A 23725-nucleotide genomic window follows, 5' to 3' on the forward strand; every position below is an offset into this window, starting at 1 on the left:
CAAGAGATCAACAACTCGGCCGCACTTGGGAAGTGACTGGCAAAGGGCGTCTTCCCTGGGCTGCACGCTTGAATTTGTTTCGGACGGGTGGAGGCAGGGCGGGCGAGCTCGGCAGCCGCGCGACCGCGCTGGGGGGGGGGCCAGGGCGGGGCCTGGGCCGGGCGGGTCCGGCCGCGCCCGCTCCCCGGGAGGCTTGGCTCCGCGCCCGCGTCGCGCCCCGCGCTCCTGTCCCCGCAGACGCCCACGGCCCGGGAGCCTCGCGGACGTGACGCCGCGGGCGGAAGTGACGTTTTCCCGCGGTTGGACGCGGCGCTCGGTTGCCGGGCGCGTCCGGTTTTTCTCAGGGGACTTTCGGATTATTTTCGTAACGGGAGTCGGCAGGGGACGGGGCGTGGCCGACGCGCGCGTGCCCGCCGGGCCGCTCCGCTGCGCGCGCCTCCAGAGCCTGCCGGGCCGCGCGTCATGCCGCCCAAAGCCCCGCGGAGAGCCGCGGCCGCCGTAGCCCTGGAGCCCCCGCCGCCGCCCCCGGAGCAGGACCCCGAGCCGGACAGCGGCGCCGAGGACCTGCCTCTGGCCCGGTGAGTGAGCGAGCCAGCCGGGCCGCGGGACGCGGGCGGGAAGGGCGCCGCGGGCCGGGCGCGTCTTCGCGGGGCGCCGGCTGTCGGTCGGAGCCTCTCCGCCCAGCCGCGGCGAGAGGGCGACGCGGTCGGCGCTCGGTTCGGTTCTCCGTGGAGGGGATGGGCATCCCGGAGGGGTCTCGGCTTCAGCTTGACAGGTGCCGGGCGGGTGGGGCTCGTGTTCCTGAGCGAAGTGACAGGTGCAGGCTCTCCTCCGGCCAGACCGAGGCGCGGAGGCGCCGGCCACTGCTAACCCCGGCAAGAGCAAAAGTAAATAATAAACACCAATTAAATGTTTTTTAAAAAGAGAAAGGTGGAAAAAAAATAAAAGCCCAAATGACCAGTGCCTGATGACGTTTTTCCCCTGTGGAGATCGTAAGCACGCCTGGGTCCTTTGACTTGCGATTCAACAGTTGTTGATTGTCTTTTTCCTGTGGCCGCGCACTGCATCGGTGCGTCGCCCTGAGAGAGGCCCGGAAAAGCCCTGGGTGTGAAGTTCGGGTCGTGCGTGTCGCTTGCCCGCGAGGTACTCATCGGGCTTTGTAGGGTTTCCCTGGAACAATGCTTGGAGGCCTTAGGGATTCAAAGCCATCTGTGGAAACTGGTGGAGCATAACTTCAGAGAGCAAAGGCTGCTGTGCGGGCAAAAGTTTGATGACGCATTAAGCACAAGTGTTTAAAATGTTTCTCAAGTTTTATTTCTCCCCTTTTCCTATTGGACAAGACTCTTCTTGTGCGCTAATTGGCCTTAGTATGCATCATTATTTCTTAACGTGTTCCCTTTGAACCATCAAGGATCTTGGTGTATTAGTCTTATTTTTGGTGCAGTATCAGTGGCATCCTTATTCTCTCAAGGAACTTTCCTCCTTAATTACTAGTGGCATCTAAGCTTAAGTCTGCAGATTCAGTAGAAATGACTAATATTTATTGTATTTCCACATGTGATTTTTCTTGACTCTGCTGCTGTGTGATTTACATCAAGTTTGTGAATGTCATTATTATTGTCTGCACTGGCTTTGAGACTTCAGGTCTCAAATTATTCTGTTCCTCACCACTCATGCTTAAGTCCTCTTTTTTTGAGGCAATCTACTTGTGCAGCCCACTTCTTGAACTTTCCATCTTGCTTTACTAGTCTCCCAGGTGCTTAGGATTATAGGCATGCACCACCATGTAGGATGCCATGCTCCGTTTTACCTCCCTTATATATTTATTTATTTATTGTTTTCTCCACACTCTTTAAAAACCTCAGACCAAGGCTTCTAAAAATATGTCTATTTAAATGGATTGCCTTATATGTCAAATCAAACCATACTCTGAATACATAAACCAAACAAGTAAACTTGTGTGGGAGGGTGTTGCAAGAGATTTCACTTTTAGTTTCTAATTTAAATTTGAAACATCCAATATTATAACGTTTCTCTTTGGAAAGAGCAGTAATGTGTACTCCAAAAAAGTCCAATGTCATCTACATAGCTTTCGATGCATTCTTAGTAAATGGAGAGTAAGCATCAGTAGTTAACTCTGATCATCACATGGGAAAAGAAGGACCTAGTTCATTTTCGTTTTTATTTACCTTTAAATGTTGAGAACTATCAGAAATTCTCTTGTAAGCCAAGATCATAGGCTTGTTTTTGATTACTCATTGACACAGAGGTTTTTTTTTTTTTAATTTTTATTAACATTTTCCATGATTATAAAATATATCCCATGGTAATTCCCTCCCTCCCCACGCCCACACTTTCCCATTTGAAATTCCATTCTCTATCATATTACCTCCCTATTACAATCATTGTAATTACATATATACAATATCAACCTATTAAGTATTCTCCTCCCTTCCTTTCTCTTCTCTTTATGTCTCCTTTTTAACTTACTGGCCTCTGCTACTAAGTATTTTCATTCTCACGCAGAAGCCCAATCATCTGTAGCTAGGATCCACATATGAGAGAGAACATGTGGTGCTTGGCTTTCTGGGCCTGGGTCACCTCACTTAGTATAATTCTTTCCAGGTCCATCCATTTTTCTGCAAATTTCATAACTTCATATTTCTCTTTACTGCTGAGTAGAACTCCATTGTATAAATGTGCCACATCTTCATTATCCACTCATCAGTTGAGGGACATCTAGGCTGGTTCCATTTCCCAGCTATTATAAATTGAGCAGCAATAAACATGGTTGAGCACGTACTTCTAAGGAAATGAGATGAGTCCTTTGGATATATGCCTAGGAGTGCTATAGCTGGATCATATGGTAGATCAATCTTTAGCTGTTTTAGGAACTTCCACACTGTGTTCCACAATGGCTAGACCAGATTGCATTCCCACCAGCAGTGTAGAAGGGTTCCTCTTTTTCCACATCCCCACCAACATTTATGATCATTTGTTTTCATGATGGTGGCCAATCTGACAGGAGTGAGATAGAATCTCAATGTAGTTTTAATCTGCATTTCCCTGATGACTAGTGACGTAGAACATTTTTTTAGATGCTTATATGCCATTCGTATTTCTTCCTTTGAGAACTCTCTATTTAGCTCCATAGCCCATTTTTTGATTGGCTTGTTTGATTCTTTATTATTTAACTTTTTGAGTTCTTTGTATATCCTAGATATTAATCCTCTATCAGATATATAGCTGGCGAAGATTTTTTCCCATTCTGTAGGTTGCCTCTTTGCTTTTTTCACTGTGTCCTTTGCAGTGCAAAATCTTTGTAATTTCATGAGATCCCAGTGATTAATCTGTGGTTTTATTGCCTGAGCAATTGGGGTTGTATTCAGAAAGTCTTTGCCAAGACCAATATGTTGAAGGGTTTCTCCTACTTTTTCCTCTAGCAGTTTCAGAGTTTCAGGTCTGATGTGAAGGTCTTTAATCCATTTGGACTTAACTCTTGTGCATGGCGAGAGAGAAGAATCTATTTTCACCCTTCTGCAGATATATATCCAGTTTTTTAAAATTTTTATTTATTTATTTATTTGAGAGCGACAGACACAGAGAGAAAGACAGAGAGAGAGAGAGAGAGAGAGAGAGAATGGGTGCGCCAGGGCTTCCAGCCTCTGCAAACGAACTCCAGACACGTGCGCCCCCTTGTGCATCTGGCTAACGTGGGACCTGGGGAACCGAGCCTCGAACTGGGGTCCTTAGGCTTCACAGGCAAGCGCTTAACCACTAAGCCATCTCTCCAGCCCATATATCCAGTGTTCAAACCACCATTTGCTGAAGAGGCTGTCTCTTCTCCAATGAGTTTTTTTGGCATTTTTATCGAATATCAGGTGGCTAAAGCTATTTGAGCTTACATCTGGGTCCTCTATTCTGTTCCACTGATCTACATGTCTGGTTTTGTACCAGTACCATGCTGTTTTTGTTACTATGGCTCTGTAGTATAGGTTAAAATCAGGTATGGTGATACCACTAGCCTTATGTTTGCTGCTCAGTATTATTTTAGATAATCGGGGTTTTTTGGGATTCCAAATGAATTTTTGGATTGTTTTTTCTATTTCCATGAAGAAAGCCTTTGGAATTTTGATAGGGATTGCATTAAATGGGTAGATTGCTTTAGGTAAAATTGCCATTTTGACAATATTGATTCTTCCAATGCAGGAACAAGGGATGTTTCTCCACTTTCTAGTGTCTTCTGCAATTTCTCGCATGAGTGTTTTAAAGTTCTCATTGTAGAGATTCTTTACTACCTTGGATAGGCTTATTCCAAGGTACTTTATTTTTTTTGATGCAATTGTGAATGGGAGTGATTCTCTGATTTCATCCTCGCCACAGAGGTTTTTATTAGCACTGACAGTTGATCTCTGTAGATATAACTAAAGTCTCCATTACCTTCAGTGAATTGTGCTGTAAATGAAATTTGTATGAACACTGTAGAATTGACTTACTCAAACTTCGATGATCTAGCTCAGTCACTCATTGTGGTTTCTTACTGTAGTCAAGACAGATAGTAAACAGTGAATACTCGAAGCTGCCGTTTTGCAGGCAGCTTTATTGCTTACTAATAGGGGTTTGCCCTAGGAATAACGATAAAACTATAATATAATAAGTATACAAACCAGTAACATAGTCATTTATTTTTATGTCTTATATGCTATAGAATATGCTGTATTTTTCTACAAGTGTCAGTGTAGGAGTTTTGTTTATACCTGCTTCACCCAAACCTGAGTATTGAATACTACAACAGTATGATGTAGATGTTGTTCACTAAGAGATGTGAAGTTTTGAGGTATTTATTTATAATCTTTTTGAGACGAGGCTCATTGAACTCTTAGAATCTTATAGAAATATTGTTGTATACTCTGTTGCTGACTGAAATGTCATTAAATGTCACATGACTGTACTTAGAAAAAGTAGAACTACAGCTGTACATTCTGAAGCTGACAGACTTGCTTAAAGATGGATTTAATGCCCAGTCCAACTGTACTTTCAGTGATAGGGACTATTACTAGTTTTGCTAGTTGAGATGTTATTTCTGTCTTTGGCCTAAGTAATATAGTTGGAAAAGAAACTGTGGGTAGAACCAACATGACATTTTCATTATTAAAACAACCAGAAGTTAACTGTTTTGAATGGGGAGTTGCCAGCCCAGAATAGTGGTCAGGGCATGGATTATGGAGTTTAGACTATGGGGTTTGTATTCTGATTATTCATTCCTTGCTGATCTCAATAAATGTTTTAATTCTGTGTTCGGGTACATATTTGTAAATAAGGATGAGTAAGAGTAAGTACTTGCTGAATGGGTCTGGTTTGGGGACTTAGTAAAACCATGCATCTAAGATATTTGTATAGGATCATAGGAAATAATCAAGAGTTAAGTCATTCCTCATACTTTTACTACTATATGTCAAATGGCTAGTGAATGAATGAAAAATAATTAGTGATTTATTGATTTCATATTGTGGTTAAGCAAGGTCAAGGACGCCAGGTGTGGTGGTGCATGCCTTTAGTCCCAGCACTCAGTAGGCTGAGGTAGGAGGATCTTTGTGAGTTTGAGGACAGCTAGAGTGATACCCTGCCTTAAAAAATACAGAAAACAAAAAATTCATAAAGGAAGGGAAATGAGATAGAGCTGAAATAAATGATTTTTTAATCAAATTAATCCTTTCAGAAATGAAATATCAACAGGTGTAGAGATTAGCAAGGTCACTGACACTGACTTCACTGTGTAATATAGTCTGTGGGTTTTCTCTTCTTGCTGCTATTATTATCCTACTTACTTTTACAAAGCTGTTTTGATGGTCTGGACTATATTTGATTCATCCTAAGAGCAACTGTTTTTCACTATGTGGTATTTTTATTTTGGAAGGACCATGAAAGAGATAAGCAAGTGCTAAAATTCTCCAAATATAAAATAAGACCTTAAAGTACATAGTGATATTCTTTCAGAACAATGCTACTATGTGCAAACTATTGAAACAAATGTTTACTTGATCATTTGATTTATGTATGTCTACTATATAATTATTTTCACTTGGTAGGCTTGAGTTTGAAGAAACTGAAGAACCTGAATTTACTGCATTATGCCAGAAATTAAAGATACCAGATCATGTCAGAGAAAGAGCTTGGTTAACTTGGGAGAAAGTTTCATCTGTGGATGGAGTATTGGTAAGGAGTTTCTTAAAGTTTTTTTAAAATTTTTTAATTTTTTTGTTTTTGTTTTACAAATAAATTCAGGGTCCGAAGATCTGGTTTAGTTGGTAGAGTGCTTGCCTAGCATGCATGAGGCCTTGTGTTTAATCACCAGTGCTGCATAAACTGGATCTTGTGGCACATGCCTGTAACCTCAGCATTCGGGATGTGGAAGATGGAGTTCAAAAGTGCATGGTCATTTTGCACTACATAGGGAGTTCAAGGCCAGCCTGGGCTATCTGAGACCTTATTTCACACACACAAAATGTAATTTCACAGGGCTGGAAAAATGGCTTAGCAGTTAAGGCACTTGCCTGTGAAATCCAAGGACCCAGGGTCAATTCCCCAGCTCCCACCAGATGCACATGGTGGCATATGCATCTGGAGTTCATTTGCAATGCCTGGAGGCCCTGTCTTACTCATTCTTTCTATCTGCCTCTTTCTAGCTCTCAAATAAATAAAAAAAAATATTTTTAAAAAGTAATTTTAAATTGCTGTAGAAAATTGGTAAAATGGGAAAGTATAAAGAAAGTAAAAGCTTGTGATAATTCCATTACCCAGAACTAGTAGTAACTTAAGCTATGTTGATATTAAAACTATTTCTTTTTATTTTTTAAATTTTTATTTTAAGTTTGCATACAGAGTAATGGGTTTAGTTCTAGCCTTTTTATACATTACTATACTCCCCAATACCTCTTGCCCTCCTCTTGTTTTGGTCCCCTGGCATCCCTAGATAGTCCCTACATTCTGATTTCATGTCATATGTATTCCATTGCTTTGTCTTGCCTTTTTTCCTTCCTGTCCATTCTTTAAGATTTTTCCTTCCCCCTCATGGACCCCTTCCTACATATGCTAACACACACATGTTTGCAAGTGTACGTATAGGCATGCACACATTTAAATCTAAAGTTTGAATGTGAGAGGAAATGTGTTGTCTTTTTGGTTTGTTGGGGCACATATGTGCAGGTCCAGGCATATGTGCATGCATACATATGGAGGACAGAAGACAACCATGTATCTTCACAATCAGCATATAGTCTCGCATTGGCCTAGTGATCACAAATTAGGTTAGTTATTTCCAGTGATCCTCCTGTCTCTGCACTGACCCTCACCCCAGCAGTGGGATTACAGACAAATACTGCCACACCTACCATTTTGATGTGCATACTGAGAATCAGAATCAGTATTGACTCAGTGGAAGGAGGCAAGCTCTTTATTGACAGAGGTATCTTCACAGCCTGGGTATTTGTTTTTCTGAGTCTCTGGCTTATTTTGTTTAATTTAATGATGTCCATTTGAAATCATTTTCTACAGATGTCATGATTTGATTTTTCTTTGTAGTTGAATAAAATTCCATCATATTTATGAATCATATTTTTCATCCATTCAATTATCAGTGGACATGTAGACTGTTTCTGTTTCTTAGCTATTGTGAATAGTGTAGCAATAAACATGGATGTACAAACATAAATGTATCAACATAGATGTAGTATGCTGACTTACAGTTCCTGGGTATTATTGTAGTCAGTTTCTACATTGCTGGGACGAACATCCAACCAAACAGGTTTATGGGAGGAAGAGAAGCTTATAGATCCAGAGGAAGCTCCATCAATAGCAGAAGAAGCTAGCTCCCATTCATAGACATAAGGAGAGAGAGCAACAACCACCAACCATCAAATACCAAAAAAGCAGTGAGCATGAACCAGCAGCAGGCAGGAACCCCAGAGCTCAGACTGTTCTCTATACTTTTGGGCTGGAATTCAAATTCTCCCCAAGGGACATACACACCCCCTCCAGCAGACTGCTATATACTTAAACATGAAGTTTAACCCATGGGGTCATACATTCAAAGTAATACAGGTATACACCCTGGGGTTGTATCGTTGCAACCTCTACACTGACTTCCATATTAGCTGTGCCAGTTTACATCTCCATTTGCGATATATAAGGGTTCTTCTTTTGCACATCTTCATCAGTGTTTGTTTATTTTCTTGGTGATAATCATTCTGATTTGGGTGATAAGAGATTTCAAAGCAGTTTTAATTTGCATGTCTTCATGGCTAAGGGTGTTGAACACTTTTTGAAATATTTATTGACTATTTGTATTTCTTTTTTTGAGAAGTATATGTTCAGTTAATTGGCTCATTTAATGATTAGATGATTTTTTAAAATTTTTGGTGGTTAATTTCTGCAGTCCTTTATAAGTGCCAGATACTAATAGATACTACTTCCACTTGATATATAGTTGGCAACGTGAGGTTGTTTCCTTTGCTCTTGGAGTCTTCTTACGGAATGTCCTTGTCCCTACCTGTATCATGAAGTGTTTTACCTGTGTTTCCTACTGTGTTTTTTCCTATGTCCTATGTTTCAAAGACTTCAAGTCTTATATTTAGGCCTTTGATTCATTTTGAATTGATTTTGGGCCAAAGTGAGTTATGGATCAAGTTACATTCTTTTACAGGTGGATACACAGTTTTCCCAGCACCATTTGAAGAAACAATCTTTTCTTCCATTGTTATAAATGAGGTGTCAGTAGCTGTGTGGACTTTAGGTCCTGTGTGCTATTCCATTTGTCTCCATGTTTGTTTTTGTGCAACTCCATACAGATTTTGTTGCAATGGCTCTCTCTGTAGTATAATTCAAGACCAGGCATTGAGGTGTCTCCAGCATTGCTCTTTCTGCTAAGGGTTGTTTTGGTTATTCAGGGTCTTTTGTGCTTCCATATGAGTTTTAGGATTGGGTTTTCTAATTATCTGGAGACTGTTACTGAAAATTGGATAGGGATTTCTTTGAATCTGTAGATCACTTGGTAATATAGCCTTTTCTGTAGTATTAATTCTGCCAGGCTATAAGCATTGGAGACCTTTTTATCTTATCATGTTTTCAGTTTCTTTATTTAGTATCTCAGTTTTCAGTGTAGAGGTCATTGTAGAGGACTTTCACTTTTTTGGTTACCTAGGTATTTTTGTGATGTTATTATTAATAGGAGTTTCTCATTTTGTTTTGCATTTTCTAGGTTTTTGTTTGAAATAGAAGTTTTTAAAGTATTTCCTAGTGATTCTCACAATTTCATTGGAATCTGTGGTAACTTTCCTTTTTTCACTTCTAGTTTTATTAATTTTGGTTTTCTCTTTATTTTGGTTAGTTTGGCTAAGAATTTACCATTCTTATTTATATTTTCAAAGATTCAACTGTTGTAAAAATGTATTTAAAAAACTCTCTCCATGTATATATCCTACCAAAATATTTCAAAACAAATCTTAGATATTTTATTCATAAATTCTTCACTGTGATACAATGATTTAAAATACAAGCATATCTAATAAAACAATTTTTAATGTCTTCTAATATTCAAGCAGTGATAGATTTTCTTATTGTTTCATAGTTTTGTTAGAATTCATAATTCTTAATATTTTTGACATATTTCTTCCAGTTTTTCTTTGTGTGTATGAATCTGTACATGTATAATACTAACAGCAGGAAATAATTGCTATTTTTTATATGTCAGAGGAATAGTGTAAGCACTTTGCAAATAAGTGAGTTAATCTATTGAGATATGAAATATAAGATAATTATTTTCCATTCAAAATGTGAAATCTTCATTTTATAGATGAAGACACTGAAGTAGAGTGAGGATAAGCTACTAAGACCAATATGTCCTTCTGTACTCCTCCTTCTTTATGCTTCCACACCATGTACATACAAATTGCTTTATGTATTAATGTGAAATCTACCACCTACAAATGAGAGAAAACACCTGATATTTGTCTTCTAAGTCTGGTTTGTTTCTCTCATTATGATCTCTAATTGCATCTGGTTTCCAGCAAGCAACATAATTTCATTCTTTTTATACTTGGACTAACGTAACACTCCATTATACCACATTTTCTTACTCTTTTACCAGTTGATGGACACCTACGCTGATTGTCTACTCTGCCATTGTGAACAGTGTTGCTGTAGACACTGATAGGCATATATCTCTGTGGTATGTTGACTTAGAGTTCTTCGGGTATATATACAACATTAGTTGTATGTATATACGGTAGTTCTCTTTTTAGGTCTCCATACCGATTTCCGTATTCCCACCAGCAGTATAAAGGGGCCCCTCTTTACCCTCCTCTATGCCAGAAGAGCTACAAACAGTTTTTATGACTTGACAGTTACTGCTAAATTGCACTTCAGGCAGATACATGGATTGATTTTACTTTCTCACCATTATAGTATAAAAATACAGTTCTGTTTGGTTTTATTGATCAAAATAAGTCTATGTGTATCAGTCACAGTCAGCTTCACATTGCTGGAATGAACTTCCAAACCCAACACAGTTTATAGGAAGTGAAGAATGGAATTTTTTTAAACTTACAGTTCCAGGGGAAGTTCCCCAATGTGAGAAAAAAGAGATAACCCACCACCTTTTGCGAGAGTAAAAATGGACAGCCAAACACTAGGGAAGCCAGGCAGAACTCAGACTGCTGTCTGTATCTCTTAGGCTGGAATTCCAGATCCACCAAACACACCTTAGGGCTGGACCCTAGGATCCGCCCACAGTGACATCTCCAGTAGCCAGACTGAAGACCTAAGTTACAAGCTTTAATATCTCAGTAAAAGGACAACAATGACAATAACTGTTAGCTTTGCATCCTGCAAGCCAGCAGGAACACTGGGAGTCTAGGCTCACTTCTCTCAGCACAGTACAGTGAGCTCTGCTGGCTGCTAGGCAGCATGTCCATTTTTTGTGTGGCCTGCTGTGCCCTGCCTTATCCCTGTTGCCATGGGGAAATAAGGTGCCCCTAGGTTCAGTGCAGAAGCCCAGTTTTGTGGATGACTTATTCTAAAGTACATGTGGCTCAGGGCAAAGTGGACATGTGCACAGGGTGGATCCCTTTTATGGATTGAAGCCGTTTTGTGAGTGGACAGATCCTTGAGATTCCTGAGCCAGTGGTGAAGGACTGTTCAGAGCTGGACATGTTGTTGTAGTGCAAAAGCTGCATGGAGGATGCTCATGGCTGCTTAGACACCCTGTGGTGGGCCCAGGGCAGGGACCAGTGTCATGGCCCATGTGGCACTCAGAAGTCTTCCAGCAAGTGGGCTACTAGAAACTCCATGGGACCAAACCTCTAGGTCAGAGAACTCCCCTACACTGGAAGCTGCCCCTGCAGCTTTCATTGAGTCTGCCCAAGGAACCTCTGGCTGCCAATGTGGAGGATGACCCAAAGGACAAGGTCTTCTGTCTAATCCCCTCTCCCTGGCCAGTTAGACCCAGCAGCTCCATAGCTTCCCACCTGCCTTCCATATCCACAGCCTGTGCCTGCTGCACAAGCATATATGTCCTTGCTCAGGACCACAGATCTGCACAGGACTAAGAGCCTAGGGTCATGTACCAGAGGCAGGATACTCTGGTTGGCTGGCTGGCTAAAAAATGATCCCTGCCCCTTCTACCACAAGTCTTGCCCTGTCAGAATCTTCCCTCTCCAACTACCAAAACTGAGTCCTGTTCTGCAGGCTGCTCTGTATGCCAGTGCTGTGACTGACTACTCACCTATCTTTAGGTCTCCAAGCCCAGTGTCTTTGCAGCAGAGCCTCTGCCCATATAACCTGATCCATAGCGCACTTCTCTAGAAAACACAGGATAGACTCTGGGCTTTGACTGGCTGTCATGCCATCCACTCAAAGCCCATGTCCTCCACTACAGGTACCTACCAATGTGACGACTGCAACTGCTAGGGTGCCACCAGGTCTTTAGGCTTTGTAAGCAACTGCCTTAACTGCTAATCCATCTCTCCAGCCCTACTTTTTAATCATGTCACAAGGAAGCAGCTTCTAATCTGCTGTCTTGCTTAGAAGTTCAAACTGAAGTGTTTCTGCACAGCAAAGGAAACAGTCTACAAAATGAAAAATCTATGGAATTTCTGTTAAACATATACCTGTTAAGGGGTCGATCCAAAATATATGTATAAAGTGCTTGCTGTGTAAGTTTGAAGAATGGAGTTCTTATTCCCAGCACCCACTAAAAGGCCAGGTAAGTGTAGTAATCTCCCTGTGCATGAAAGGCAGAGATAGGGAATCCCTGGGGGAAACTGACTAGCTAGACTAGCTGAATCAGGAAATCCTGGGTTCAAGTGAAAGACCCTGCCTCAGTAAATAAGATGGATAGTGATCCAGGAAGACACCCAATATCAAACTCTGGCTCCATGTGGGCATACATGTATACCTATGCATGTGAAAACACACACACACACACACAGAGCAAAAAAACCAAATGAACATTTTCTAAGCAAGGTACACATATTGCCAATAGAAATATGTAAAGTTGCTCAAGTTCATTCACTATTTCTAGAGAAATGCAGATCAAAACCACAGAGCTCATTTTTATGCATTACAAGTAGCTGTGATCAAAGTCAAAAGAACAGGTTTTGGAAAGAATGTAGAGAAAAAGGAACCCACTTTTTGGAGGGAATGCAAATTGGTACAGTGTTTATGTAAGAAACAGTGTAAAAGTTCCTGAGAAAACTAAAAACGGGCTGGAGAATGGTTCAGCAGTTAAAAGGCACTTGCTTGCAAAGTCTGACAGCCTGGGTTCGATTCTCCAGTACCAATGTAAAGTCAGATTTACAAAGTAGCCCATTATTTGCAGTGGCAGGAGGTCCTAGCATGCCCATACTCTGATTCTCTCTTTCTCTGTCTCATACTCTCTCAAGTGAATACATTGAAATACTTAACAAAAAAGAAAAATTAAAAAATAAAATACATGTAAAGTAAAAAATGATTGTGAGAAATGGGAAGATTTTGGTAAGAGTACAACATTATAATTACAAGGTGAATGGGTTTTAGATACCTTGGATAACATGGTGACTATAGTCAATAATTTTTGAAAATTTGGAATTTGTGGATCATAGATCTTAAATTTCTTTTAGCATATAAAAATAGTAACTATATGAAGTAATAGATTAGTTAATCATCTTGTGTTAATCATTTTTCATTCTGTATATACATCAAAATATATTGTTTGCCTTAAATATAAGTAATTTTTTAATCAGTCATTTACCAATAAAACTGAGAGACTAGTATCCATTTATTTATTCATTAGTAGTGTTTTTCTCTTTTACAGTGTTATATTTGGTAGAAGGAATTGTTATATCAGCTTTGTAAGATATCTTTTATTAATGGAATTGAGTATGAGTTATAGGAATTAGATGTCCAGTATGTTTTTCCTTTCTGTTACCCCATCTCTTTCCTCTTTCCTTTCCTTTTCTTCCTTTCCTTTCTTTTTCCTTTGAAACAGTTTTGTTTTTTTCTTTTCATATAGTCCAGGGACCCAGATGGTGCTACCCACAGTTAGGCTGGGCTCTCCCACCTAATCTAGAAAATCCCTCACAGACATGACCATAGCTTTCTGTTGAGCTGACAACTAGAGTTGAACTGTCAGAGGATAACCTTGAGTGTTGGTCTTTACCTTCCACCTTGTTTGAGGCAAGGTTTCTAATTGTTCTGGGAGATTCTTCTCTATCTACCTACCATCTCACTATAGAAGCACTGGGGTTGCAGGAGCTCATGCTATGTAGCTTTTGGCTTTACCTGGGTCCTGGAGATGTGAACTCATGTACTTATAGTACTTTATCAGCTGAGCCATTTCTCTAGCCCTGTAGTAACTCTTTTTTTTTTTTTTTTTTTTTTTTTTTTTTTGTTGAGGTAGGGTCTTACTCTAGCCCTAGCTGACCTGGAACTCACTTTGTAGTCCCAAGCTGTCCTCAAACTCATAGTCATAGTCCTACCTCTGCCACCCAAGTGCTGGGATCAAAGATGTGTAGTCACTCTTAAGGGAAGGAATCTCATTTATCTTCTGTCAGAGGGCCTGGGTAGACTAAAGTTACCAGATACACATTTTTCGGAATAGAGTCAACTCTCCCTTCAAAGATAGTGTCTTATTCACAATGTGATTGAGTTCAAGCAGGGTTAGATTTTATGTTCCTTTGTGGCTATGCACTCCTGCATTCTCCTTCTGTGCTCATCTAAGAATATTCTTAGTAATCGACTCTTGCCATCTAATGCTGTACAAGTAAAGTGGAGGGTTTATGGCATATTATTTTTATTTTACTTATTTATTTTTTAATTTATTTATTTATTTATTTATTTGAGAGCAACAGACACAGAGAGAAAGACAGATAGAGGGAGAGAGAGAGAATGGGCGCGCCAGGGCTTCCAGCCTCTGCAAACGAACTCCAGACGTGTGCGCCCCCTTGTGCATCTGGCTAACATGGGACCTGGGGAACCGAGCCTCAAACCGGGGTCCTTAGGCTTTACAGGCAAGCACTCAAATGCTAAGCCATCTCTCCAGCCCTATTTTTATTTTTTTTTTCCCAAGCCAAACTGTATCCAGCTTTTAAAGATGTTTTTCATAGCAATCATGGTTTTTCAGGTAGGCCATGGGAATACAGAAATTTTCAGATTCCCTTCTTATGTGGACTACCAAAATCAGAAAGTACTGTAAAGTTCTTCATTTGATTTTCTGAACAGGAAGAATTTAGAATGAGGCTTAACATTTTTTTGTTTAATAACTTTTCAAAAGCTGACCCTGCCTTTCAGGAAATGAAATGAAAATTGCACAATTATCACTCTGAAAAAATGATAGTGTTTTAGAAATGACACCACTGTCAGGAATATATCTTAATGATGCCACTGCAAAGTCTAGACTATCTGACACACTGGAAAAACCAATTTTAAGGGGTTAGGTCCCAAAAGGTCTCTGGTAAGTCTATGTTGGTGGTGGAGAGTAAGAGCATAAAAATGAATTTTGAGTTTTCGCCTATCACAAGGTATTTGTGCAAAGGTGGCCATATGTGTCAACATCAGGGCATCCCTCCTTCTGGGACCCAAAAGGATAGGAAAGTTTTCTTCCTCATCACTCAAGCTTAGGAGACATTCTGTTAGTGACATATATGTCCCCCACCCCAGAAAATAACCAAGTGTTCTGTGTGATAATGTCATAACTTAAAAAAAAAGGGCTGGAGAGATGGCTTAGCGGTTAAATGCTTGGCTATGAAGCCTAAGGACCCTGTTTCAAAGCTCGATTCTCTAGGACCCATGTTAGCTAGATGCACAAGGGAGTGCGTACATCTGGAGTTCGTTTGCAGTGGCTGGAAGCCCTGGTGTGCCCATTCTCTTTCTCTCTCTCCTTATCTGCCTCTTTCTCTCTCTATCACTCTCAAATAAAAGAATAAAAATGAACAATTATTTTTAAATGAAGGTTGGGGAGATGGCTTAGTGGTTAAAGGCATTGCTTGTAAAGCCTGCCCAGTATCCACATAAAGCCAGACACATAAAGTAGCACATGCCTCTAGAGTTTTGTAGCATCAAGAGGCCCTGGTATACCCATTTTCTTAAATAAATCCTTTTGAAAAGTAAAACAAAGTTGTACATTTTTATAAATCTTGATAGAAATAGTATTCAAACTATGTATCATACACACTTCACTTGGCTCTCCGGCACCTTCAGCTTTCTGTGCCTGCTTTGTTTTGGCATCTCCTCATTCTGCAGGGTTATTCTCATTCTTGCCTTCCATTCTTTGTAGTGACACTGTTAGGCTTGGCCTCTGGCTATTGCAAGCAGCTTTAGCAGACAGGCTTGAGACTTGTCCTTCTCTATGGCTTTATCTTCTTCACCATTTGCTTTAGCCTTTCTTTTGGGCATGGTATCAGTGTTGGTTGGAGTGATGTAGCCACTGAATGTGGGGATGCAGCATATGTGTCTTTAGTAAGTCCTGGGGCGGTTCTCACTTCTTCACTCTGCTGTGAGGGAGAAAAACAGGGTCTCATTTTAGCTTTGCCTGGAACTCACTCTGTAGCCCAGGCTGGCCTCAAACTCAAGGTGATCATCCTACCTTAGCCTTCCACATATTGGGATTAAAAGTGTTTGTTACCACATGTAGCTTAAGAATAATTTTTAAGGTGCTGTTCTGAGCCCCTTTAACAATTTTCAAGAAAGCAAATGGGTGGCAGATTTTAGGTTGTAACGTGCCTCTGGATGATAAAGCTTGGAGCTGAACAGAGCAATGAAGCTGAAAAGCAGAACAAAAAATGAAGAATATACAGGACATCTAAAATCATCACCAAGGAGATGATAGGGATGCACTGGGTGTGGTGAGATTGATGATAAAAAGAATGAATGGGCCAGGTATGATGGCATACACTTTTAATCCCAGCAGTTGGGAAACCGAGGTAGGAGGATGCCTATGAGTTCAAGACTACCCTAAGACTACAGAGTGAATTCCAGGTCAGCCTGGGCTAGCGTAAGGCTCTACCTCAAAAGAAAAATAATGATAGTGGGCTTGAGATGTAACTCAGTTGGTAGATTGCTTGCCTAGTATGTATGAAGCCCTGGAGTTCAATCCTCAGTATCACACCTGTACATAATGGCACACACCCATATTCCTTGGATTGGGGAGGTGAAGAAAGGGAATCATGAGTTCAAGGCCATCCTAGGCTGCATAGTGAGGTTGAAGCCAGCTTGGACTATATGAGAGACACTCTGAAAACAATAAAGAAAACATAACAAAACAAAGAGAGAATGGTTGGGAAAGGCCCTGAAAAAACTGTGACCTAGGGAAGAGAATAAGGCTGTCAGTGTTTCAAAAACTAGGGAAAGAAAGTTCCACAGTGGTGGTATAAAGAATAACATTTGCAACGATGTTACATACTGCATAGAGGCCTTGCTAGGTAAATCCAAAAATGTCATTCAGCTTAGAAAGCCCAAATAAGGCTTTGAAGAACTAGAAGAACCTCAGTAGAATAGTATTTGTGTAACTGAAGGGTTATGTTCAGTAAGTACAGAATGTGTGCACTGTGGGAACATGTATGGTGAATGTATAGAATAGTGAGAACAGTGAGAGATGGATGTATTTAGTAAGGCTGAGTCTGTGGGGGTAGTGAGGAAACAGAGATGTAAAACATTGTAATTTTTTTAAAGTGATACAAGCTTACTTGTAAGGAAAAATAAAATTTTAAGAGAGAACTGTTAGAGAAGTTTAAAGACAGAAAGAAGAATTAGTAGAGTAGATTTTTAAAGAGATGAGAGGATGTGTATGTCAAAATCAGAAGAAATTCATAGTTGAATGCTCATAGATTAGATGCATAGATATTGTAAGACTAGATGTTAAGTGGAATTAAAAATGATTGGATGTAGCCAGGAGTGGTGGCACACACCTTTAATCCCAGCACTAGGAGGCAGAGGTAGGAGGATTGCTGAGTTCCAGGCCACCCTGAGACTCCATAGTGAATTCTAGGTTAGCCTGGGCTAGAGTGAAGCCCTACCTCGAAAAACCATACACACGCATACACACACATACACACGCCCACACAAGACTGAATGTAGAGAAGACTGTTGATGCTTTAGATGTGATTCTTCAAATGTCTTAGTAAAATAGAAATTAAGACCATGAGTTAAGAGTATAGCTGTTGGTGAAGATAACAGAAACTCAATTGAAATTGAGCAAAAAGTTGAAAGTATAGTAATCAAAGCATTTATGGTATTGGTGAATGACAAGTAGATCAACGGAACAGAATAGAGAATTCAGAAAAAGACCTTGCACATACCTTGTTAGTTTATTTTCTAGAAGTAATTCAATAGACAAAGGATATTCCTCTCAATAAACTGAAGCTGGAGCACTTTGGATATTTAGTTGTAAAAAAAATATTTACTACCTCATAGTATTTATAAAAATGAGTCTCAGATCTAAAATTCAACATGATGTATAAGAAAATTATGAAATTATCTTAGGCAAAGGTTTCATAGACATCACCACTGAAAGTACAAACCATAATAAAGAAAAAAAAACAAATCATGCTTATTCAAAATTAAAATCTAGCCTTCAAAACATACCAATTAAAAAATGTATAAAAGAGCTGAGGGTGTCACTTAATTGACAGAGTATTTGCCTAACATTCATGAAGCACTGGATTTGTTCTTTGACACAGCATAATATCAGATTGTTAGCTCATGCTTGTAATCTCAGCACTCAGGAGGTAGGGATAGGAGGTCCAGAAATTCAGGATCATCCTTGGCTTTGTGGAGTTTGAGGCTTGCCTAGGCTACAGAATGAGAGCTTGTCCCAACAACAACAAACTCCCACCATTTATGAAATAACATCCATATTTTCTCCTAGATCACTTCTACAGGTGCTTATAAATCTAAATCTATTTATCAAACATTTTCTTTAGATATTTTATGTCAAATATCCTGTGTTGAATTGAGTGGGATATATTCTAATAAAATTTGAAATTTTAGGGCTGGGGATTTACTTCAGTGGTGTAAAGTTTGCTTAACATTTGTGGGGCCTTGGGTTCAGTCCTAATCCCCCCCCCCAATACACACAAATATATTTTGTTGGTGTTTAAAAGAATGAGTAAACTTAGTACATTTTAGTAACTTTAGTTACTTCATATTCCAGCCTTTAAAAGAAATAGAATAATGGAGGGAGGGAGGAAGGAAGAGCTGATTGGGCTAGACAGTTAACCAGCAAGCTATGAGATCCACTTCCTCTACCTTCCTACATTTTATATAGGTGCTGGGAATTTAAAGTCAGGTCATCATGTTTGCATAAGTTATTTTACCCACTGAATCATCACCCTCCCCTCCCCCAGTTCGATAAGTTTTGACATGTACTTTTACACATGTAATCATTGCCATTTAGGATTAGAACTTCCTGCTCACATCAGAAAGTTTTCCTATTTCTTTTTGTAGTAATTTTCTTATCATCTCCATTCTGGCTCCTGGGCAGCACTGATTACTCTTTGACATTTAAAGACTAGTATGGCCTTTTTCTAGAATTTCATATGAAAGGAATCAGACGTTACTTTTGTGTCTGGCTTTTTCTCAGTATAATACTTTTGAGACTTATATATGTTAATATTTATTAGGAATTTTTGTCAAATGGCATTAATTGTATGTATATATTATAGTTTACATACATGTTTTTGTATATTTGAATTTTTTCCAGTTTTAGTCTACTGTGAATTAAGTTGTCATAAACATTCAAGTCTAGTGCTCTCATTTCTTCTGTCATATGTATCTGGGAGTAGAATTGCTTGATGTTATATAAAGTTTGGATTTAATGTTATCGGGGTGTGCCAGACTTACTTTTCAGAGTGGCTTCACCATTTACACTTTTGTCATTGATGCTTTAGTGTTTACATCCTTTCTAACCCTTGATATTGTCAGTTTCCTTAACTTCAATCATTTGAGAATATATACTTGTAATGTGTTTTAAAATATTAATATTAGGTGAGGTGCAGAGTGAGTAGGCCAGATACCTGTTCCCTGGCTCCTCCCAATTCCCTGGTCCCTCCAGGTAGGTAGGTCCCCCTATGGCTGCTAGGACCCTGCAAGCTTGCTGCAGAAGCAGACCCCTTGCACCACCTTCCTGATATAAGTGCCCCCTGGGTGCCCAGCTCCTGGACACCCTGTGCCTGAGGGTGTGCAGCAGAAGGCACACAAGGTGCAGAGTGAGGAGGCCAGATCCCTGTTCCCTGGCTCCTCCCAGTTTCCAATAGGTTATCCTGCACCTGGCTTGGGGATGCCTGGTCCCTGTGGGGGAGGGGGTTGGAAACAGGCCTTTTGCTCTGGTAACCTGAATGGCCCCTGGGTACTAACATCCCTATTCCCCTGAGACAGAGGGTGCACTGGCCACTGTAGGAGCAGGCCTCTTGCCCCAGGCTCACCAGCTTCCTGAAGCCTGGTTCCCCAATCCATGATTCCTGTGTGTGGAAGAGTACTTGCAAGTGGAGTGAGTAGGTCAGAGCTACCAGTTCCCCAGGTACCTTTGATGTACCTGCAATCTCCATAATCTGTGCATCTGTAGTTATAACCCTGTAGTACACCAGTATACCAATCCAGCTCACATTAAAAAGGACACCCTCTGAAGATCCTACAAGGACAAAAACTTGCTTCTTCTTCAGTAGAATAAAGTGTCTTCTCAAGATGGGTAGACCACAACACAGAAAAAGCCAATGAAAGTCAGAAAACTGAGAGATCTCCACCAAGGATGGCTAGTCCCACAATGGAAGCCTCCAATAAAATTATAGAGAGATTAACAGAAATTCAATTCCAAAATGAAAACCTAACAACTAATGAAACTCTGATCAAAAGAATTTTGCTGAACTGGAAGCAAGCCATCAGGAAAACCAACAATCTTATCAGTGATATTGAACACAGTCATTTCTTAGCATGGTCAGCTTTTGACAGTAGGTTTAACTTGATTGAAGAAAACATTAGAGCCCTCAAAGGAGATATGAATGAATTGAAGGTGAGTGATAAGCTTAATGAAGACTTGATCAAAAGTAAGAATGAATTTCAGGAATCATCAAGAAAGTCAGAACTCAAACTGAAATGTACGTCAAAAAAGAGATGGACATGATGCAAAACAACACACAGAAAACAAAAAATCAAATAGAGCTTATAAAAATCTCTCTAGAGCACCTCACTAATAGTGTTACTCATGTGGAAGGCAGAACCTCTGACCTGGAAGACAGGATAGAAGAAATTGATCAGGAGGCCAGAAACTTTGCTAAGTTAAAAAAATCAAGTGAACAGAATACAAGGGAACTGTGGGATACCATAAAATGATGAAACATAAGGATAATGGATATACCAGTAGGAGAGGAAATCCAGGCCTAGGCATAGAGGACATATTCAACAAAATTATTGCTGAAAAGTTTCCCAATCTCTCCAAGGAGAGGCCCATCCAGATACAAGAAGCCCACAAAACACTAAACAGACAAGACCAAAGAAGAAACTCTCCAAGGCACATCAGAGTTAAAACTCTTTAACAATGAAAATAAAGAGAGAGTGCTAAAAGCAGCAAGAGAGAATCAACTCACTATATTCAAAGGCAATCTCATCAGAATTGTCTCGTATTTCTCAATGAAAACCCTGAAAGCCAGAAGGGCCTGGAATGGAACACTTCAAAGTCTAAAAAACTATGGCTTCCAACACAAGCCACTCTACCCAGCAAAAGTATCCCTCATAATAGATGGTGAAAGGAAAACTTTCCATGAAAAAAAGTCAACTCTATGATTAAATGAACACAAAGCCATATGTACAGAGAATTCTTCAGGGAATACTCCACACAGGACAAACACCAAATCTCGAGAGCCAACAACAAGATCATGATAACCAAAACTAGACCAGGCTCAAAAAAGTACAAAATACAAGGAATCACCAAACCCCATAATGTACCTCAGCATGGCAGGGATTAATTTGTACCTCACAGTAATAATAATAATGGTCTTACCCATCAAAAGTTATCAGGGTAATAAAAAAAACTGGATCCTTCTATCTGCTTTCTTCAAGAAACCCACCTCACCACTAAAGATAGACACCTCCTCAGGGTGAAAGGATCAAAAATGATATTCCAAGCAACTGAAAATAAAAAAAAATATGCAGGCACAGCTATATTAATAACTGATAAAATAGACTTTAAACCAAAGTAATAAAAAAGGACAAAGAAGGCCACTTCTTATTCATCAAGGGAATAAGCCAACATGAGAATATCACAATCATAAATCTATATGTGCCAAACAAAGGTGCACCACAGTTTATAAAATAAAACCTACTTAACAACAAAACAAATAAACACCAGCATCATAATAGTCACAGATTTCCGTACTCTATTGTAACCAAGAGACCATCCAAGCAGAAAATCAACAGAGAAATCATAGAGCTCAACAACATCATAGAGCATGACCTAACAGACATCTACACAACTTTCCACCCCAACTATACAGAATATACATTCTTCTCATCAGCCCATGGAGCCTTCTCCAAAAATGACCATATATTAGGCCATAAAGAAAAATTGAAGAATTTCCTGCATCATATCAGATAATGCTTTAAAACTAAAAATCAACAACAAGAGGCACATTAAGAACGTCACTAGCTCCTTTTAACACATGTTTAAACAATGAATGGGTTGTGGAAGAAATCAAAAAAGAAATTGTAAAATTCCTAGAATTGAATAATAATGAAAACACAAGCTACCAAAATTTATGGGACACAATGAAAGCAGTCCGTAGGGGTAAATCCATAGCACTAAAAGCCTCATTACAAAGACAGAGAGATCCCAAATGAATAACCTAACTGTCCACCTAAAGACACTGAAAAACAAGAAGAATCCAACTCTAAGAGCTCTAAGTGGAATGAAATAATCAAGATCACAGCAAAAATTAATGAAGTGGTAACTAAGAAAACAATAAAAAATTAATGAAACAAAGAGCTGGTTCTTTGAAAAAATAAACAAACCCCTGCCCAATTTGATCAAGCACAAAAAAGAGAGAAGTCTCAAATTAACAAAATCAGAAATGAAAGATGAGACGTCACAACAGACATCAGTGGAATTGGGAGAGTCATCAGGGCATACTTCCCAAACCTCTACTCCACAGAATTGGGTAATCTGGAAGAAAAGGATGAATTCCTAGACCACACAACCTACCAAAACAACTTAGAGCAGACTAATCTCCTGAGCAAACCTATCCCATCCCTGGAGATTGAAAAGGTAATCAAAAACCTCCCCTGAAAGAAAGGTCCAGGACCAGATGGCTTCTCAGCAAAATTCTATTAAACCTTCATTGAAGAACTGAAACCAATTTTTCTTAAACAGTTTCACATAATTGGAGACCAGGGAATCCTCCCCAACTCCTTTTATGAAGATTGCATCATCTTAATACCCAAATCAGACAGATGCAATAAAAGAAAACTATACACCTATATCCCTGAAGAATTTAGATGCAATGATCCTGAACAAAATCCTTGCAAACAATATTCAACACATCAAAGCTTTATCCACGTTGACCACATAGGCTTCATCCCAAGGATGCAGGGATGGTTCAACATATGGAAATCAATCAAAGTAATATACCACATAAATAAACTTAACCATAAGAACCACATGATCATGTCAATTGATGCAGAGAAAGCCTTTGACAAAGTACAACACCAATTCATGTTCATAACTCTGGAAATAATAGCCATGGATGATTTATATGTGGACACAATAAAGGCTATATATAGCACCCAATGCCCAAATCGTACTTAATGGGGAAAGACTCAAGGAGTTCCCATTGAGATCAGGAAAAAGACATGTGTGCCCACTCTCCCCATTGCTCTTCAACATAGTCCTAGAAGTACTAGCTCAAGCAGTAAGACAGGAGAAAGAAATAAAAGGGATTCAAATTGGAAAGGAAGAAGTCAAGTTAGCCCTATTTACAGATGGCATGATCCTATATATCAGTGACCTGAAAATCTCCATTTCAAAACTTCTAAAGGTGCTTAATTCCTTCAGTGAGGTGGATGGATATAAAAATCAATGCACAAAAGTCTGTAGCCTTTATATATGCAAAGGATAGATATACAGAGAAATAGATCAATCAGGCTGTCCCATTTTCAATATCAAGAAATCAAAAAAATAAATACCTTGGAATAACAAACCAAGGATGAG

General features: G+C 39.7%; 1 protein-coding gene across 1 annotated transcript in view; it reads left to right on the forward strand.

The window, feature by feature from the left end:
• The first annotated feature begins 462 nt into the window (after positions 1-462).
• Positions 463-23725, forward strand: part of Rb1 (RB transcriptional corepressor 1) — a 199842-nt gene continuing 176579 nt past the window's right edge. Inside the window, exons 1-2 of the mRNA XM_045145284.1 lie at positions 463-578; positions 6090-6216. Coding sequence (XP_045001219.1) covers positions 463-578; positions 6090-6216 — 243 coding nt within the window. The remainder of the gene's footprint in view (positions 579-6089; positions 6217-23725) is intronic.

This window comes from Jaculus jaculus, chromosome 3, assembly GCF_020740685.1.
Source record: "Jaculus jaculus isolate mJacJac1 chromosome 3, mJacJac1.mat.Y.cur, whole genome shotgun sequence".
NCBI lineage: Eukaryota > Metazoa > Chordata > Mammalia > Rodentia > Dipodidae > Jaculus > Jaculus jaculus.